Consider the following 14,893-nt stretch of genomic DNA (forward strand, 5'->3'; position numbering starts at 1 on the left):
AAGGGCTGAAATAAACTGCAAGATAAGATGTGAGGTAGTTTGTTGACTTGTGGGGCGTTTCATCCCGAGAAGTGCAGCAGCAGTCCTCGCTACATCTTCATAGCTGGCTCATTAGCCACTGCCCTGCCGAGGCTTTGGCTACTTCATGCAAAGCACTCTTGCAAAGAAAACAGAAAAATATGGGCCATCCCATAAGGCTTCATCCTCCGCTTCGGGAGCAACACACAGACACGCGCAGGATTTTTTTATGAATGTAGTTCATGAACTGGTGAGAGCCACTGCAATGCAGGGATTAATGTCGGTTATTTTTTCACACAGAAATATGAGGGAAGACTCGACAACAAATACGCCGCGGTGACCCGTGAGGTTCACTGTAAACATTCAATGAGCCTAACCACCGGAAGAAAATAAAGCCTTTCGAGAAAAATGATTATATCACAAGAAAGGAAATGACTTCAAACTGTGTCGGTATAATGGATGTGGTGTCTGAGGAGGAAAAGATGTTGTGAGCATCAAGATTTCAGCACACTTAGCTGCGAAGTCACAGAATTTCTATGTTGTTTTTCACTTTCTGGAGACATTCGACTAATGAAGCCTCCCGCTGAAGCTTTCATTAGGAAACATTTCTGTGTTTCCGTGTTTTGGGGGCGAACATTTACATGTTTTACTCCCTCTAAATGAAAAAAAGTTCCTCATGGATACTCTTTAAGCTCCCACGGGTCCACTGGGACTTCTCTAAAGGATGTGAATCTTTGATTTTAAGTGATTCTTGATGGCTGCTTGAAGCTAAAACTTCTGTGGGCTAATTAATGTGATAAAAATGCTGTGATCACCTTCATTAAGATGAGTTTGGTTTGGAACGTGTGACTTATTTGTTTAATGTTTTTCTGAGTTCCTTAACTAATTCTGCTGGTGATCAAGCAGCTGAACATCCATAGATGTTGGTTAATCTGGACCTTTGTTATGAGTGAAGACAGAAAGTAGGTGGTTATTAGAGCATATAAGGCCAGATGGCTATCTACACTAGCCTACACTTTCCTTTGTAGAGAAGTTTGTAAGATCTTAAATCATTTATAAGTCATTTCTTTTTGAACATTTCCAAGACTTTCATCTTTACTGATCCGTTGCTGGGAACATGTTGCTGAAGCAGCCCGACCCCACAAATTCAGCGTATTTGTCCCAATGAACAGATTTGGTCTCTACCATTTCCTGAAGGAAATATCTTGATCTTTAGCGGCTACAGGCAGAAAATACAGGCAGAGGGCAGATCCAGATACCTCCTCCCACTTCTAGTGGGTCATAAGTGATGATTGAGAAGGATTCTTTACATTGTTTAATATACCCTTTTATTTAGAAAACTCTATCGTATCCACTTTCAAGAACTGAAACCAAATGTTCTAAAGTTGGAGCAGATGACCTGAAAGATAAACCTCTGAGGATGTCTTATTTAAAACACTGGGGCATTCAATTTCCCCTGATAAGACGCCACATATTCCCAGTATTGGCCCAAATGTAATGCTAACGCTGGGTATAGACATCTTCTTCCGGCCGTGGAAACTGCTTTAACAGTTTACAATACAAATAGGTCAAATTGTCAGCTCCCTGCTGCAGAGGCTACACAGGCCAATGAGGTCTGATTCGTGGCTCCAAGGTGTCTTTGAGCAAGACAGTGGAACCCCAACTTGCTACCAATGTGTGGAAAGAAATGCTGTCTTCTAAGTGTGTTTTTTTTTATAGGTTCAAGACTGCAAAGTTGCTTTAAGCGTAAAACTTGAAGCTCACAGATAAATCCCAGCTTGGTACTCTTTCTGTAGGACCATGGCTGGTTTATTAACCTGTCAAACCAGAGGCACACACACACACACACACACCTAAATGTGCACCCAGACACAGCCCTTGGGTCCCCGCCAGCGCCTCGCTTTCTGCCGCCCATCTCTTCCTGACCACGGCTGATTATACTTGGCTCTCTTTCCCTCTTAGAAGACTCACGGTTACGAGATGCAATGTTGGTGTCAGAACTGAACAGCACGGACGGCTGTCAGCGAGGTACGACTCCGTGTGGGACTAGATGCCGGGGAAGCATGACGACATGTTGTTTGACAAGAGTAACCTTAACACCACCCGAGTGTAAAAACACGGCTTATGGAACAGTGACTTGTGCGACAAGGGGGAAATCCTGCAGGCTTTTATAGCAGCATTGTTACTGTCTGGAGGTCTCTGTTGGTTTGTGGAAGTTATTTTGATAGATTTCTTTTTAGATCCCCTATATTGCTGCCTGGAAAAAGTACGAGACACAACTGTAATTATTATAGATGTATTAGGAAGTGTTCACATGGTTAGCTTTGTCCTCATCTTAATTTAGTTACCTTTCAGGAAGAACTTCCTTGGGGAAACATTTTATGCTATTAACAAGCACTCTGCTGTTTTCCTCTTAAAAACATCCTGTTGTGTCATCAACTTTTAACTCCGTAGCCCCTTTCACAAACTTTCCAACTTTTGTATTTATTTGTCTATTTGTGGGTTTTTTATTTTACCTTTTCTGAAAAAGCACAGCACTTATCAAATATGATTTAATTATCCAAAAGCAACTCGTCTCACTTTCTGCTACTTCTTATTTCAAAATTAAATTAGAATGATCTCATGAAGAACTAAAAAAGGAGCCTCATTTATCAAGTTGTGTCCAAGCAGTAATTGTCTAAACCAGGGACTGCCAGAAACTTGACCACTTGCCTCGGGCTCTTCAGTGATCTTTAACAAAGTTTGCGAGAACACTTGAACCGATCGACGAGTCTCGAGTTAGACTTCATGACACCAATACCAATTAGAGCGAGAGCAGGCATTTATTTAAGTGATGCTCCAACAGCAAGTCTGCCCCATAAACTCTCCATTATACTCTCATATCATGTTTTTCTTAGAGCCATTCAGCTCAATGACCAGAGCTCATTCTTTCACAGCCTCTGTTGCTGAAGTGTTTTTCATTAAGCTAAGTGGGTTCTTTAAATATTTGATATTTCAAACGATTTTAATGGGTTATGATTGCTTACTGTAAGTGACCTGTATTCTCCTACAGTAGAACTATGACCAGGCCCAAGTTAATTAATCCGCATTTCTGTTCAAGCCCGACTCAAGCCCGGTTAAAAAACCTGAATTTTCACTGTAAAAAGGTATATAGACTATATAAAAACCCCGCTCACACAAGTCGGAAACAATCCAAGACAGCCATCTTTGGAATCTAATCTACAAATGGTATAATACTATTCACTAACGAGCCCGTTTGAAACCTGTTCTGACAACGTTATCTTCACTTCAGCCGTCTCTCCTCTTCTCCGCTGTTTGGAGAGATGGTCTGGTTGGGTGTGGCAGAGAGAACATAGGATTCCTGTGAGGAGAAACCAGCCAAGTATAAAAAGATCCCAAACGTTTCCTCATCAAGCAGACTTAGAATATCCTTACAAAATAAAACTTAACCAGTAAATTATGATATCTATACTTTAGTGTCTCCTATTGTCTACCTGGCAGTATATAGATGACTCAAAATGAGCTCCACCTTTACCAGCTGCAACATTAAATTGATGAACACATTCATGCTCCACTTATTAGAATGCAGTAATGTTTTGACTCTGAAATGGATAGTTCGGCATAAAGAGTTATTTTATTTTGGTAACTTTAGCTAACATTAACTGCCACAAGCTACTGGTGATACCTGAAGAAGGCAATGAAAACAACTCAGTGTATTGAATTGATATTTTTTTTTCTTGACATAGCCTCGCTCTAAAAGGCATTACAATCCCCACAGGTGTTCAATATAGTGTCTGGCTTCTGCATTGGCTGTGAAAGGGACCACATTGTTGGTGTTAACTGTTCGTTTTTAACATATTGTCAATACCATGTATCTTACAGAATACTCTCTGGGGGTGAGACACCAGCTTTCTAGACAGCAGAGCAGGATTGAGTGTTGTGGGATGAGCGTTCTTCTGTCTTTGCAAGTTACTAATTAGTCCCATTTGCAGCACACGCCTGGGCCATAGCAGAGGGTGACTTTGACAAAGTGCCTGGGCTGGAATACACTCTGAGCTCCCACACTGCAATACTGCACTAGCGATTAAGTGGCAGAGGGCTCATGGTCAGGGAGGGGGATGATGCGCGGGACCCGGTCTTAGGTGGGTATAGCATCCTGTCTAACAAGTCTCTCTACTCCGGTTGTTAATCCCAAATTGAATCTACAAGGTGCCCTTGGGGAAAAGTACTTAATCCTGAATATCTCCAATAACTTCCAAGCAATATGTAATGTCGGCAAAATACATAAATTGCTGCACCTGAAGGTGCTAAGTTAAGACAGCATTTTGTAATATATATTGATTGATTCCTTATAGTTTAGTTTGAAGGTGAAGCTAAAATGATAAATGCTGTTAAGGACTGCGTTCTAATTGATGGCAGGCTCAAGGAGGTTTGAACAGCTGCCTTCAGCCACGTACACCTTGGCGTTATGGCAAGTCCTTTAGAGACAATTATCCGCGCACATTAGCCCCGCTAAGCATGCACGCCTGCTCACGAGCCTCAAATGGCTGGAATAACAAGAGAAGAGTTTTGTTAGTCGAAAAATGCCAGGTGCCTGAATGAGAGGATTAATTACACTCTGAAGGGGGTATTTAAGATGTGACACGGCATGCCTCTCGGAGCGACACGAGTATGACATCTGAATGTGACAGGCACTCAGGTGAGAGAAGCCGGGACGGACCGGGCTTTGTCTCTTCTCAGCTTGGGAATCTAATTAAACTGAATACGCTCAAATAAAGGGAAAGGCCAGGTCCAATCCTTGGGTAATCATCAAGTGTGAAAATCTGACGCAGAGGTCAGGAGGAGCCGGGTTAGCTGCGATCAGCCCGTGGTATTTTTTAAAACCACGTGCGCTTTTCTTTTACCCTCTTCTTTAAAAGTGCGCTTTGTTCCGAGGCCGTACGAGACTCTTGTGGCGGCGACTGCACTAAATCGAGAAAACGTTACAGCTTAAGGCAGGATATAAATCTGGCTGTCTCCTGTAATATAGAGAGGGAGATGCAATTTTTCAATTCTAATCACAAACAACAACACACCACCTGGATGTTTGCACGCATGAACACACTCCCTTTCAGCGCAACATTACAAACGAATGGATCCTGTGGTCTGTAATATGTCTCTATAACACTTGGGTCCTTTGTGTTGTGGCCCTTTCACACTGAGCAGATATGGTGACCCGTGATTAGAGCATGATGCTTGAATGTCACTCGGTAATAAACTACCTGGTCTGGAGGTTTTATTCCCAGTTTGTATGGCCTGTTTTCCGTGTTATAGGATCTATTCTTTGTAAGTGGACCGCCTGAGGGCTCAGCAAATCACATACTGCACCCTTCATGTTTAAGTGTTCATCACCTTCATCAGCACCTCTCATCGCACGCGGAGCCAGAGGGTTCCTCCGAAGTCTGCACTTTTATTTCCTCTTCCCAAGACAAATGTCAAGTATCTGGGCTTTAGCAGGGAGCGTGGCCCACCCGTCTGCCGCCAGTGGTGTGGAGACAGCTAGATAAATGCACGGCTACAATGCGTCTGGCTTGCACCGGAGGCAAGGAGTCACGGCGCAATGCGAGGCCGTGCCGAGATAGCGACAGAAGCATTTTAATCATCGCCTCTCCCCAGGAATGACACCAGCGCCACACGGGGTAACAGAGAGAGAGAGCGGGGGGGGGGGCTGGCAGCCAGCAGACAAACAACAGTCTCGCAACATCGGCGTGTGGATTAGCAGTGTCGCTCGGTGAGAAGTATGTGTGCTTCTGGCCAGGCGGGGGGAGAAACATGTCTCGTGTTTTAGCTTGCTGGAATCAGGATTCATGGCATCATTAACCACGGCCAATATCTCCCAGGCTCCAACACACCAAGCTGATATTAAATAAGTATATCAATTGTGTGTGTGAAGCCTATCTATGGTTTAGTGAGAGCATTCATTTGTCTCACTGCTGGCTGCACAAGCTCAACATCTTTTTCCTAGTTTATTTCACCTTTTTGGAGCCTTTTTGGAGCCATCTATAGCATGTTATTATAATCCAACCATTATCCAGCTTCCTCCTCAGCAATGCCTCACCCGCATGTTACCCGAGATTCCTCTTTCAAGTCCAGACATGCACGCTTTGTCCCTATGGCCGTGTGGGATGGAATAAAGAAGAGAGAAGTTTTGTTCTGTCTGTGTCAGACTAGCATTATGAGAGCCTTGCCGGATTGAAGGCTTGAAGTAAGTTTTCTGATGCAACTCAAGTAAACAGGGTTCACAGGTGTCGCAGCAGCAGACACCAGGGCAGTGGTGGTGCTCTTTAATTGGCTACAAGGTTACACTGTGGGAAAAGCCTCAGAGAAGTGGTCAAAGGACGGATGGAGGACGGATGCAGGGGATGAATGGAGCAGATGGGTGAATATCACAGCACAGAGATAGAGGTCTAAATTCTCAGCATAAAAGCACTAAAAAGAAAGGAACAGACGACATGTTTTGACTTTGTCGTTGGGGCTTAACCAAAGGAGAGAAAGGGAGCCTTGTTCTTCCCCACTACTGCGTGACAACATCCCACTCTTCATTATTTGTAGCAGGACTGAAATGGCATGTTTTGCAGAGCAAACAGCAAAAGATCATTGCTTTATTGACCACCGTCATCCCAATGCGAGCCCACTGGCAGGGACTTTGGAGAGAAGAAAGCGGACAGCTCACTATAATTTAGCTAACTGAGCCATTTAGTTACAGCAGCCAATAACCGTTTTCAGCTGGAGGGACTGTAATGACATTAATATAGGATGGCAGAGAGAGAAAATTAAACACTTAATGGAATTGTTTATTTTTCAAGTACACCAGCGGTTGACGGTCAAAAGGCATCTTCATTTTTCTCTTGAAGTCTTTTGACCCACTTTACTTGATTTGTTTGTCCTTCCTCCTCTGATCCTGGATCGAGCTTAATTGCAAATAGTATGTGAGTGTGTGTGTGTTTAAGAGAGTGTGTGTGCTTGTACTTTTCCAATGATAACCTGATTTTAAACGTTTAGAGATACTCGAGTTTAAACAAGAATGAGGGTTGAAGGTTAGGCATGCAGTCGGCCTGTGGAGGAAAGGTTTGTGTATGGCACATTATTCTTTAACCCCCAGCACCCATATAAAACCAGCACCTTCAGAGTCAAAACAGAGCACACAAACAGACTATACACAGTGCTAATATGGGCGGACCTGAGCGAGTTAAGGCTGTTTATCAGAAATCTGTCTCTTGGTGATTCCAAATCTAAAAACAACACAGTCTACACCGTGTTTTAATGCATCCCCGAGAGATTGGACCTCAATTATATGTCAAATTTCTGGGTAATTTAAAGGATTATGAAAGAATCTTCAGGTACTAACTCCAAGCAAGAGCTGCGCTTTGATCTTCTTCATCAGGCCGTGAATGCGATAACGCAACAAAAAAATGATTCATTTATATCCAGGAACCGTGTGCTTTGGCTTTGTGTTTCCTAATGAGTAATCTTCCATGTTCTGTATGCGTCTTTAATAAGTGCCATTTAATGAATGAAACACATTGTGTGGTAAGTCATTAACTTTGAAAGCAACGGTGATTGCTTTTGAGGGATTAGGACATTTCTTCTTTGCATTTAAATGCGTGTTGTGTGGGTCATTTTTCTGGAATAATCATCTTTGCAGTCCATAGATAAAGTTGAGATTGGAAAAACGCCATTGGTGAAAAGATTCTTTTTCGACAAGCTTTTTTGTATTTTGTGCACGTGTGCCATAGCGTAACAGTAGCTGTTTCATACAGCAGCTCAGGTACAGACAGAGAAATGCCACTCATTTGATGCCACTGTTGTCACATCTCTGGCGTTTATTTTTCTGATGACAGATCAATCACGACAGGAGGAAAGACAGATAATAACTCCCCTGGCGGCAAAAATGTCCCCTTGCATGTGCTCTCTTTTCTGACAGCGTCTTAACATTAACCTCATCAGATGTCACTCCTCCTAAACCGTTTGGAGTGACAGCACATTTGAGGGCACGGAAGAGTCACAACTCATTGCTTTTTGTGTAAAGAAGCTACCAGCCGAGCTGGACATCAACCCATTAACCTCAAATCATGTATTCTTGTAATCACTGTTTGGTTGATGTGCCCATGTGACCATCCATTTTTTGACATGTATAGAGCATTCCAGTGCTCGAGTGGTCTGTCAACTCGCTTGGTACGGGCAGGTAGATGTAGCTTTTTATGCTTTTGTATTAAAAACCAATACTTTTGGTGAATGGAGGCATTGAAAGCTGTGTGGCGAAACACATTTCTGACCACAATCGAAAGAAGAACAACTAGCAAAATACGGATGAATATAACTGAAGCATATTATTATAATTAGTGATTTCCATTGTGGAAAGATTGAGGAGCTCAACTACCGTATTTTCCGCACTATAAAGCGCACCGGATTATAAGGCGCACCTTCAATGAATGGCCTATTTTAGAACTGTTTTTATATATAGGGCGCACCGGATTATAAGGCGCATAGAATAGAATAGCGTCGTAAGCGTGTCTCTTGAAAGGTGCCATTTTGGGGTCTTTATACACACACAAGTGGTGTTGGACTAGGAGTAAGCACAGTACCGGTGTTTACCGCGGTGCGGCTTTGTAGTTTACCAGTCGTACTGAAACATTTTGACAGAGCGCCGTGTACAACCAGTATGGATCAACCAATTAACCAATTGATCCATATATAAGGCGCTCCGGATTACAAGGCGCACTGTCGTTTTTTGAGAAAATGAAAGGCTTTTAAGTGCGCCTTATAGTGCGGAAAATACGGTAATTTGAAAAAAATGAATTTTTCACGATTTCACTACTGACTTAAATCACAGTTATTCAAACAATAATAAGCTATTGCTGATTCTTTTTAACATTTCTTCGAGAACATATGTGTATATCAGGGCTGACAAGTTTTTGTATTTAGTCTGGGAGATTTTGTATGGGTGAAATCAGTGCATTTTATGAGAAGGCCTTGCATGAAATGACCCACAGCAGGTGTCGGGGTCATCGCTACTCAACCCACAGGGTCTTTGTTTTAAAAGGTCCAGCACAATGTTACAGCACCTATAGATGAAAAGCCAAGTCAATGATGAATACATGCGGTTGATCAGCATACTTGCCGACCTCCAGACATCATAGCTTTAATGATGCCGATCAATCATTCTGAAGCGTGGAAACATCCTTTGATTTAGCGTCTTGCTCAATTGGTATCTGGAGAAAATTGTGGTTTAAGATGCGTTTCTATTTGACAATTCCTATTTGATGAAATGGATTCCTAAGATGACACATGCTGTTATAGTTGCATGGACAGAAATTCATTTGCAAACATGAATAGAACCAAAAATATATACATTCATGACAACATTATTAAAGGCTATCCACTTTCAAAATCAAAATCAGTTCAAAAGAACACACATGGAACATGTGGATGAAGGGTTACTTGAGCTGATCTATAGGGACGGTATGTCTGACTCTCTGCCTCTCTCTCTCTCTCTTCAGGTGTCATTAGAACAGCTCTGCCCAACATGGACCGGGAGACGAGGGATCAGTATGTGCTCGTCATCCAGGCCAAAGATATGGTCGGCCAGATGGGCGGCCTCTCCGGCACCACCACCGTCACTGTCACGCTTACCGATGTCAACGACAACCCGCCTCGGTTTAGTCACAGTAAGACTCCTGTTCCTGTTGTCCTTACATGGTCAATTAAAGTTTGACATGCACAGTACATGCCATGTTCTCAACAGCTACTCAGCAATCAGCAGTAAAGCCATCAGCTCCTTGGTTCATTTGCATGTTTTCTTTGTTCCAGCTGAATGGGGCTTAAAGATCTATTATCGTCGGAAAGCCACTTGAACTCACAGAACCAAATGAGGACAGATACTCTGTATGTAATGGATGGTGGTACAAAAATGCCTGGGCTGTTATTCCACCCTTGAAAGGAAATCATTGGAAAAAATTTTATTTGCTCTATTACTCTGCAACAACCCTTTTCCTGTGTGGTAGAATAAAGTTGAACAGAAAATACTGTTAGAAGTGAAATACCCTCATTAAAGCTTCACCATTAAACCTCATCTCATTCGCTGAGGTTTTGTCTGCCGTCCAGACACGATCCTCTCTTTATCTTTGCAACCTCCCTGCATTTATATTTTTAACAAACAGTTGGACTTTTACAATTAAATTAAAAAGCAGCCTTCCTGCAAGGTGTGCACCTCTGTGCTTTGCTCTTCATCAGAGCTGGGGGCTGCTTCGGCGTTCGATACTGGGATCAATCGGGCTCCGTTTTTTTTTTTGTTGTCAGCCTATTTCACGGGCTGCAAATGGTTTCCAGGCCGAGCTTTAAGATTCAAAGGCATGCAGTGCTTCTCATGATAATCCGAAGCGCCGGCAATCGGTTTACCGCTGATACCCCAACCACTGTCTGGCTGGTGCACTCACCACTCGCTATGAAGCAGAGTAAATTTCCCCCCCCCCCGGGGGGGGGGGGGAAACTGCACAACAAGTCATCAATGCAGTTTTAACCCAGTGCTGTCATGATGGGAAGAAAGAGACATTGGAAGAATTTGAGTTTTTGCTCCTGCTGTTGCGCTCACAGGGTCATGGGTCAGAATCAATAGACCATTATGGAGCATCAGAGCTGATATAGAGTCCAGTACCTTTAGCTGGTCCTTGGAAGAAACGAAAGAAGAGAAGCCAAGGTTAGCGTGCATGAGCGGGCAGGGTGGGGTGGGGGATGGGAAAAGAGGTAGGTGCACGGGGCAAATCGGAGGGAGGAAAGCAATTCTTCGGTCTTTTAAAGAGCTGCTATTCCACGGCAAATTAAAAAGCCATTATAAAGATTACATGGCGGCAAACAATGTCAGGCAGATTAGCATTTAGACGGTGGCTGAGGGAGACACTGTGAGGAACACAGAAAGGTCTGGTAATGAGCTCTGCCATGGTGATTGGGGAGATTATGATTATGAATATGATTCCCTTCTTTATTCTTATAAGAGTACTTTAAATCCAAAGGGTCAGAGAAAAGCCAAGGGAACACAATGGAGAGTTTTTGAGTAATAGAATCTTCAAGTGGACATTTCATCCCATGAAAGATACGGAAAGGATCTTAGCATTACTCTTTTCTCCTTTGTTTTTCTTACTTTGTCTTTTTTGGTCCAACGGATAATCATAACTCATTACATGCAGGCAGCATTGGGAGAGCTTTATATGTTACTAAATATTCTCTCCCAGCTGTAACACCTACAGAAATATGACAACTGAAATTGGTCTTTGCTTTCTTAATTGTATATCCAACCTATATATTGCATCATCCACCGCCTATGCTGCGGTATGAAGTGGAAGCAAAGTGCTTTATTCCACGTGTGTCACAATTGCTGCCTGTCTGTGTTATGCAACATGAATTTATTGAGGAGCCACGCAGCCGAATCAAAGCTGAAGGAGGTATAAAAAAAAAGAGAAGCTGAGCTGCTTGAAGGTGAGTTGGTGGGGAAATAAGCGCATCCATTACCAGCATCCGCTCCTGTCCTTCCTCTTCCAGAAAGCTATCAGTACACGGTGCAGGAGTCGCTGCCGGTGCAATCTATGGTGGCCAGAATCAAAGCGGCTGACGCAGATATCGGCTCCAACGCAGAGATGGACTACAGGATCATGGACGGCGACGGGCCTGGCATGTTCAACATAACAACAGACGAGAACACACAAGATGGGGTCATTATTCTCCTGAAGGTACTGCATATGAAGCCGGATGAGAAACAAAGACAGCCTCTGGTTCTGTCAGAAACCAAAGCCTTGTACAGTGACTCTCTGCACATAAATGGTGCCACACTTTCCCCCCTGAAAGTCAGTGAGACATAAGGCACTGGGCTGTTGGGTAGAACCCTGTACTTGAGCAGCTGGTGTGGCTTGGAGTATTGATTGAACTGGCTTGACTATTCCACACACAGTTAACTCTAATATTTTTCTACTTGCAAATACTTATAAAGAGATATCAAAATGCTACTTTTTCTTTTCGTCCAGAAGCTAATGTGTTAGTTACTACAGTACACTTCAATGTGTAGCCAACCCACGGATATGAATGATTCCTAAAGCTCAATGTGAAATATTAAAGCATGTGAAGACTCCTAAACCCACAATAAATTGATCCTATTAACAAGTATTTCCTGTGCAGCCTGACATAGCTGAATCCTCTGTGCCATACATCAAAAACACATCAATGAGCCGCACTGTCGCACGGGGCGATGTGCTCCTTCATTACCATGAACCTGGGGACTCTAACTTATTTTGAGTCAATCCTGCATACAACGTCCTGCAGCTGTAAATATTTACTCGAGCACCAAATGTGTATTAATCCACTGCTGATAATAGCCCCCCAACAAACACAAACATACTATTTACTCCTGTTTGAGTAACATTTGTCTATGAACTAGAGTGCGCTGCTGTTTCAGGAACTTACTTAGCATTTTTATTTCAGAAAGAAACTACATATTTGTGACTAAATGTTTGAAGTATTTAGGAGGACTGACTGGGCATAGGGCTGAGTGCACAGACAGGGTGGGGGAGTCAGAAAGTATTAAGAGACTGCAGCTTTGTTGATTTTGGTCTTTTCATGGGATTTGGCACCATGAGAAATACATCTGAGTAACCCCAGCGTTGTACATTTTCCTATTTGGATCTGTGGTGTATTGGATCGTACACTAGCATTGTAGCAAGATTGTAGTTCCTGCACAATAATTTATTTTTTCTTTGGTTATAATAAACAGAATAAAATGATAATAAAACAATTTCAAGTGCTTATTTACTGGAGGAAAAGCACAATTCTCCTCTCCTCACCTTGTTCCAAGATGTCTCCTGCACCTTTGGATTAGGTGATAATCACTAATGACAAATCAGCATTGAGTATCTCCAACACCTTGGACACAGCGCAGCATAGAGATCACTGTAAGGACCGATGACGGGAGCAGAGACTTTAACAGTTAAAAACACTCCTCTCACCATGGGAACCAAGATTTCTATAAATAATATCATTGATATCTGCCTACATAAATTAAATATAACATCTCAAGTTAAATGTGTAACCAAAGCCACTTATTCATTCACGCACACTGTAAGAAAAGTCAGTGAATTTTACAGTGAAAAACTGTTAAATCACAACAGTAAGAGACCGTAAATTGTAAATCGGTTATATTCAGTTTATCTGACAGTGAAACACCGTAAATCTATATATCAGCCAAAACAATAATTTGTGCATGTATTTATTGTATAAAATACATTTGGTTACTGTTAAATGTACGGACCACTGTGCTGCCAATGGAGATATGACGCATTATACATTTAACAGGCAGCCTCGTATGTTTTGCATTTATTATTCGTATAAAATACATTTTGTCACTGTTAAATGTACTAAACATTGTACTGATAACGGAAATACACCGTAATATGAAAGAAAAATCCATACCGTAATTTTTGCATTTATTTCTTTTAAAAAATACATTTGGTTACTGTTAAATGTACGGACCACTGTGCTGCCAATGGAGATATGACGCATTATACATTTAACAGGCAGCCTCGTATGTTTTGCATTTATTATTCGTATAAAATACATTTTGTCACTGTTAAATGTACTAAACATTGTACTGATAACGGAAATACACCGTAATATGAAAGAAAAATCCATACCGTAATTTTTGCATTTATTTCTTTTAAAAACCACATTTGGTTACTGTTAAATGTACGGACCACTGTGCTGCCAATGGAGATATGACGCATTATACATTTAACAGGCAGCCTCGTATGTTTTGCATTTATTATTCGTATAAAATACATTTTGTCACTGTTAAATGTACTAAACATTGTACTGATGACGGAAATACACCGTAATATGAAAAAAATCAATACCGTAATTTTTGCATTTATTACTTTTTAAAAATACATTTGGTTAATGTTAAATGTACGGCCCATTGTGCTGCCAATGGAGGTAAAACGCATCATATATTCAACAGCCAGCCCCGTATTTTTTGCATTTATTATTTGTAAAAACATCAGTTTGTCACTGTTAAATGTACTAAACATTGTACTGGTAACGGAAATACACCATAATATGAACAAAAATCCATACCGTGATTTTTCCATTGATTACTTTTAAAAAATACATTTGGTTACTGTAAAATGTACGGACCATTGCGCTGCCAATGGAGGTAAAACGCATCATATATTTAACAGCCAGCCCCGTATTTTTTGCATTTATTATTCGTAAAAAAATCAGTTTGTCACTGTTAAATGTACTAAACATTGTACTGGTAACGGTAATACACCGTAATATGAACAAACATCCATACCGTGATTTTTGCATTTATTACTTTTAAAAAATACATTTGGTTACTGTTAAATGTACGGCCCATTGTGCTGCCAATGGAGGTAAAACGCATCATATATTCAACAGCCAGCCCCGTATTTTTTGCATTTATTATTTGTAAAAACATCAGTTTGTCACTGTTAAATGTACTAAACATTGTACTGGTAACGGAAATACACCATAATATGAACAAAAATCCATACCGTGATTTTTCCATTGATTACTTTTAAAAAATACATTTGGTTACTGTAAAATGTACGGACCATTGCGCTGCCAATGGAGGTAAAACGCATCATATATTTAACAGCCAGCCCCGTATTTTTTGCATTTATTATTCGTAAAAGAATCAGTTTGTCACTGTTAAATGTACTAAACATTGTACTGGTAACGGAAATACACCATAATATGAACAAAAATCCATACCGTGATTTTTGCATTTATTACTTTTAAAAAATACATTTGGTTACTGTTAAATGTACGGACCATT

The 14,893-nt window shown here is 41.4% G+C and overlaps 1 protein-coding gene across 4 annotated transcripts in view; it reads left to right on the forward strand.

The window, feature by feature from the left end:
• The window catches only part of LOC142937625 (cadherin-7-like), an 86,526-nt gene that overhangs the window by 38,790 nt on the left and 32,843 nt on the right, over window positions 1-14,893 (forward strand). For 2 of the 4 annotated variants that reach the window (XM_076080653.1, XM_076080655.1), the window contains 2 exons: window positions 9,558-9,736; window positions 11,616-11,780. In XM_076080653.1, coding sequence (XP_075936768.1) covers window positions 9,558-9,736; window positions 11,616-11,780 — 344 coding nt within the window. Of the gene's footprint in view, window positions 1-9,557; window positions 9,737-11,592; window positions 11,781-14,893 lie in introns of all 4 variants that reach the window. The other 2 variants (XM_076080652.1, XM_076080654.1) reach the window with 1 other exon arrangement.

Source organism: Anarhichas minor, unplaced genomic scaffold (assembly GCF_050575085.1).
Source record: "Anarhichas minor isolate MPS153535 unplaced genomic scaffold, ASM5057508v1 ptg000074l, whole genome shotgun sequence".
Taxonomy (NCBI): Eukaryota; Metazoa; Chordata; class Actinopteri; order Perciformes; family Anarhichadidae; genus Anarhichas; species Anarhichas minor.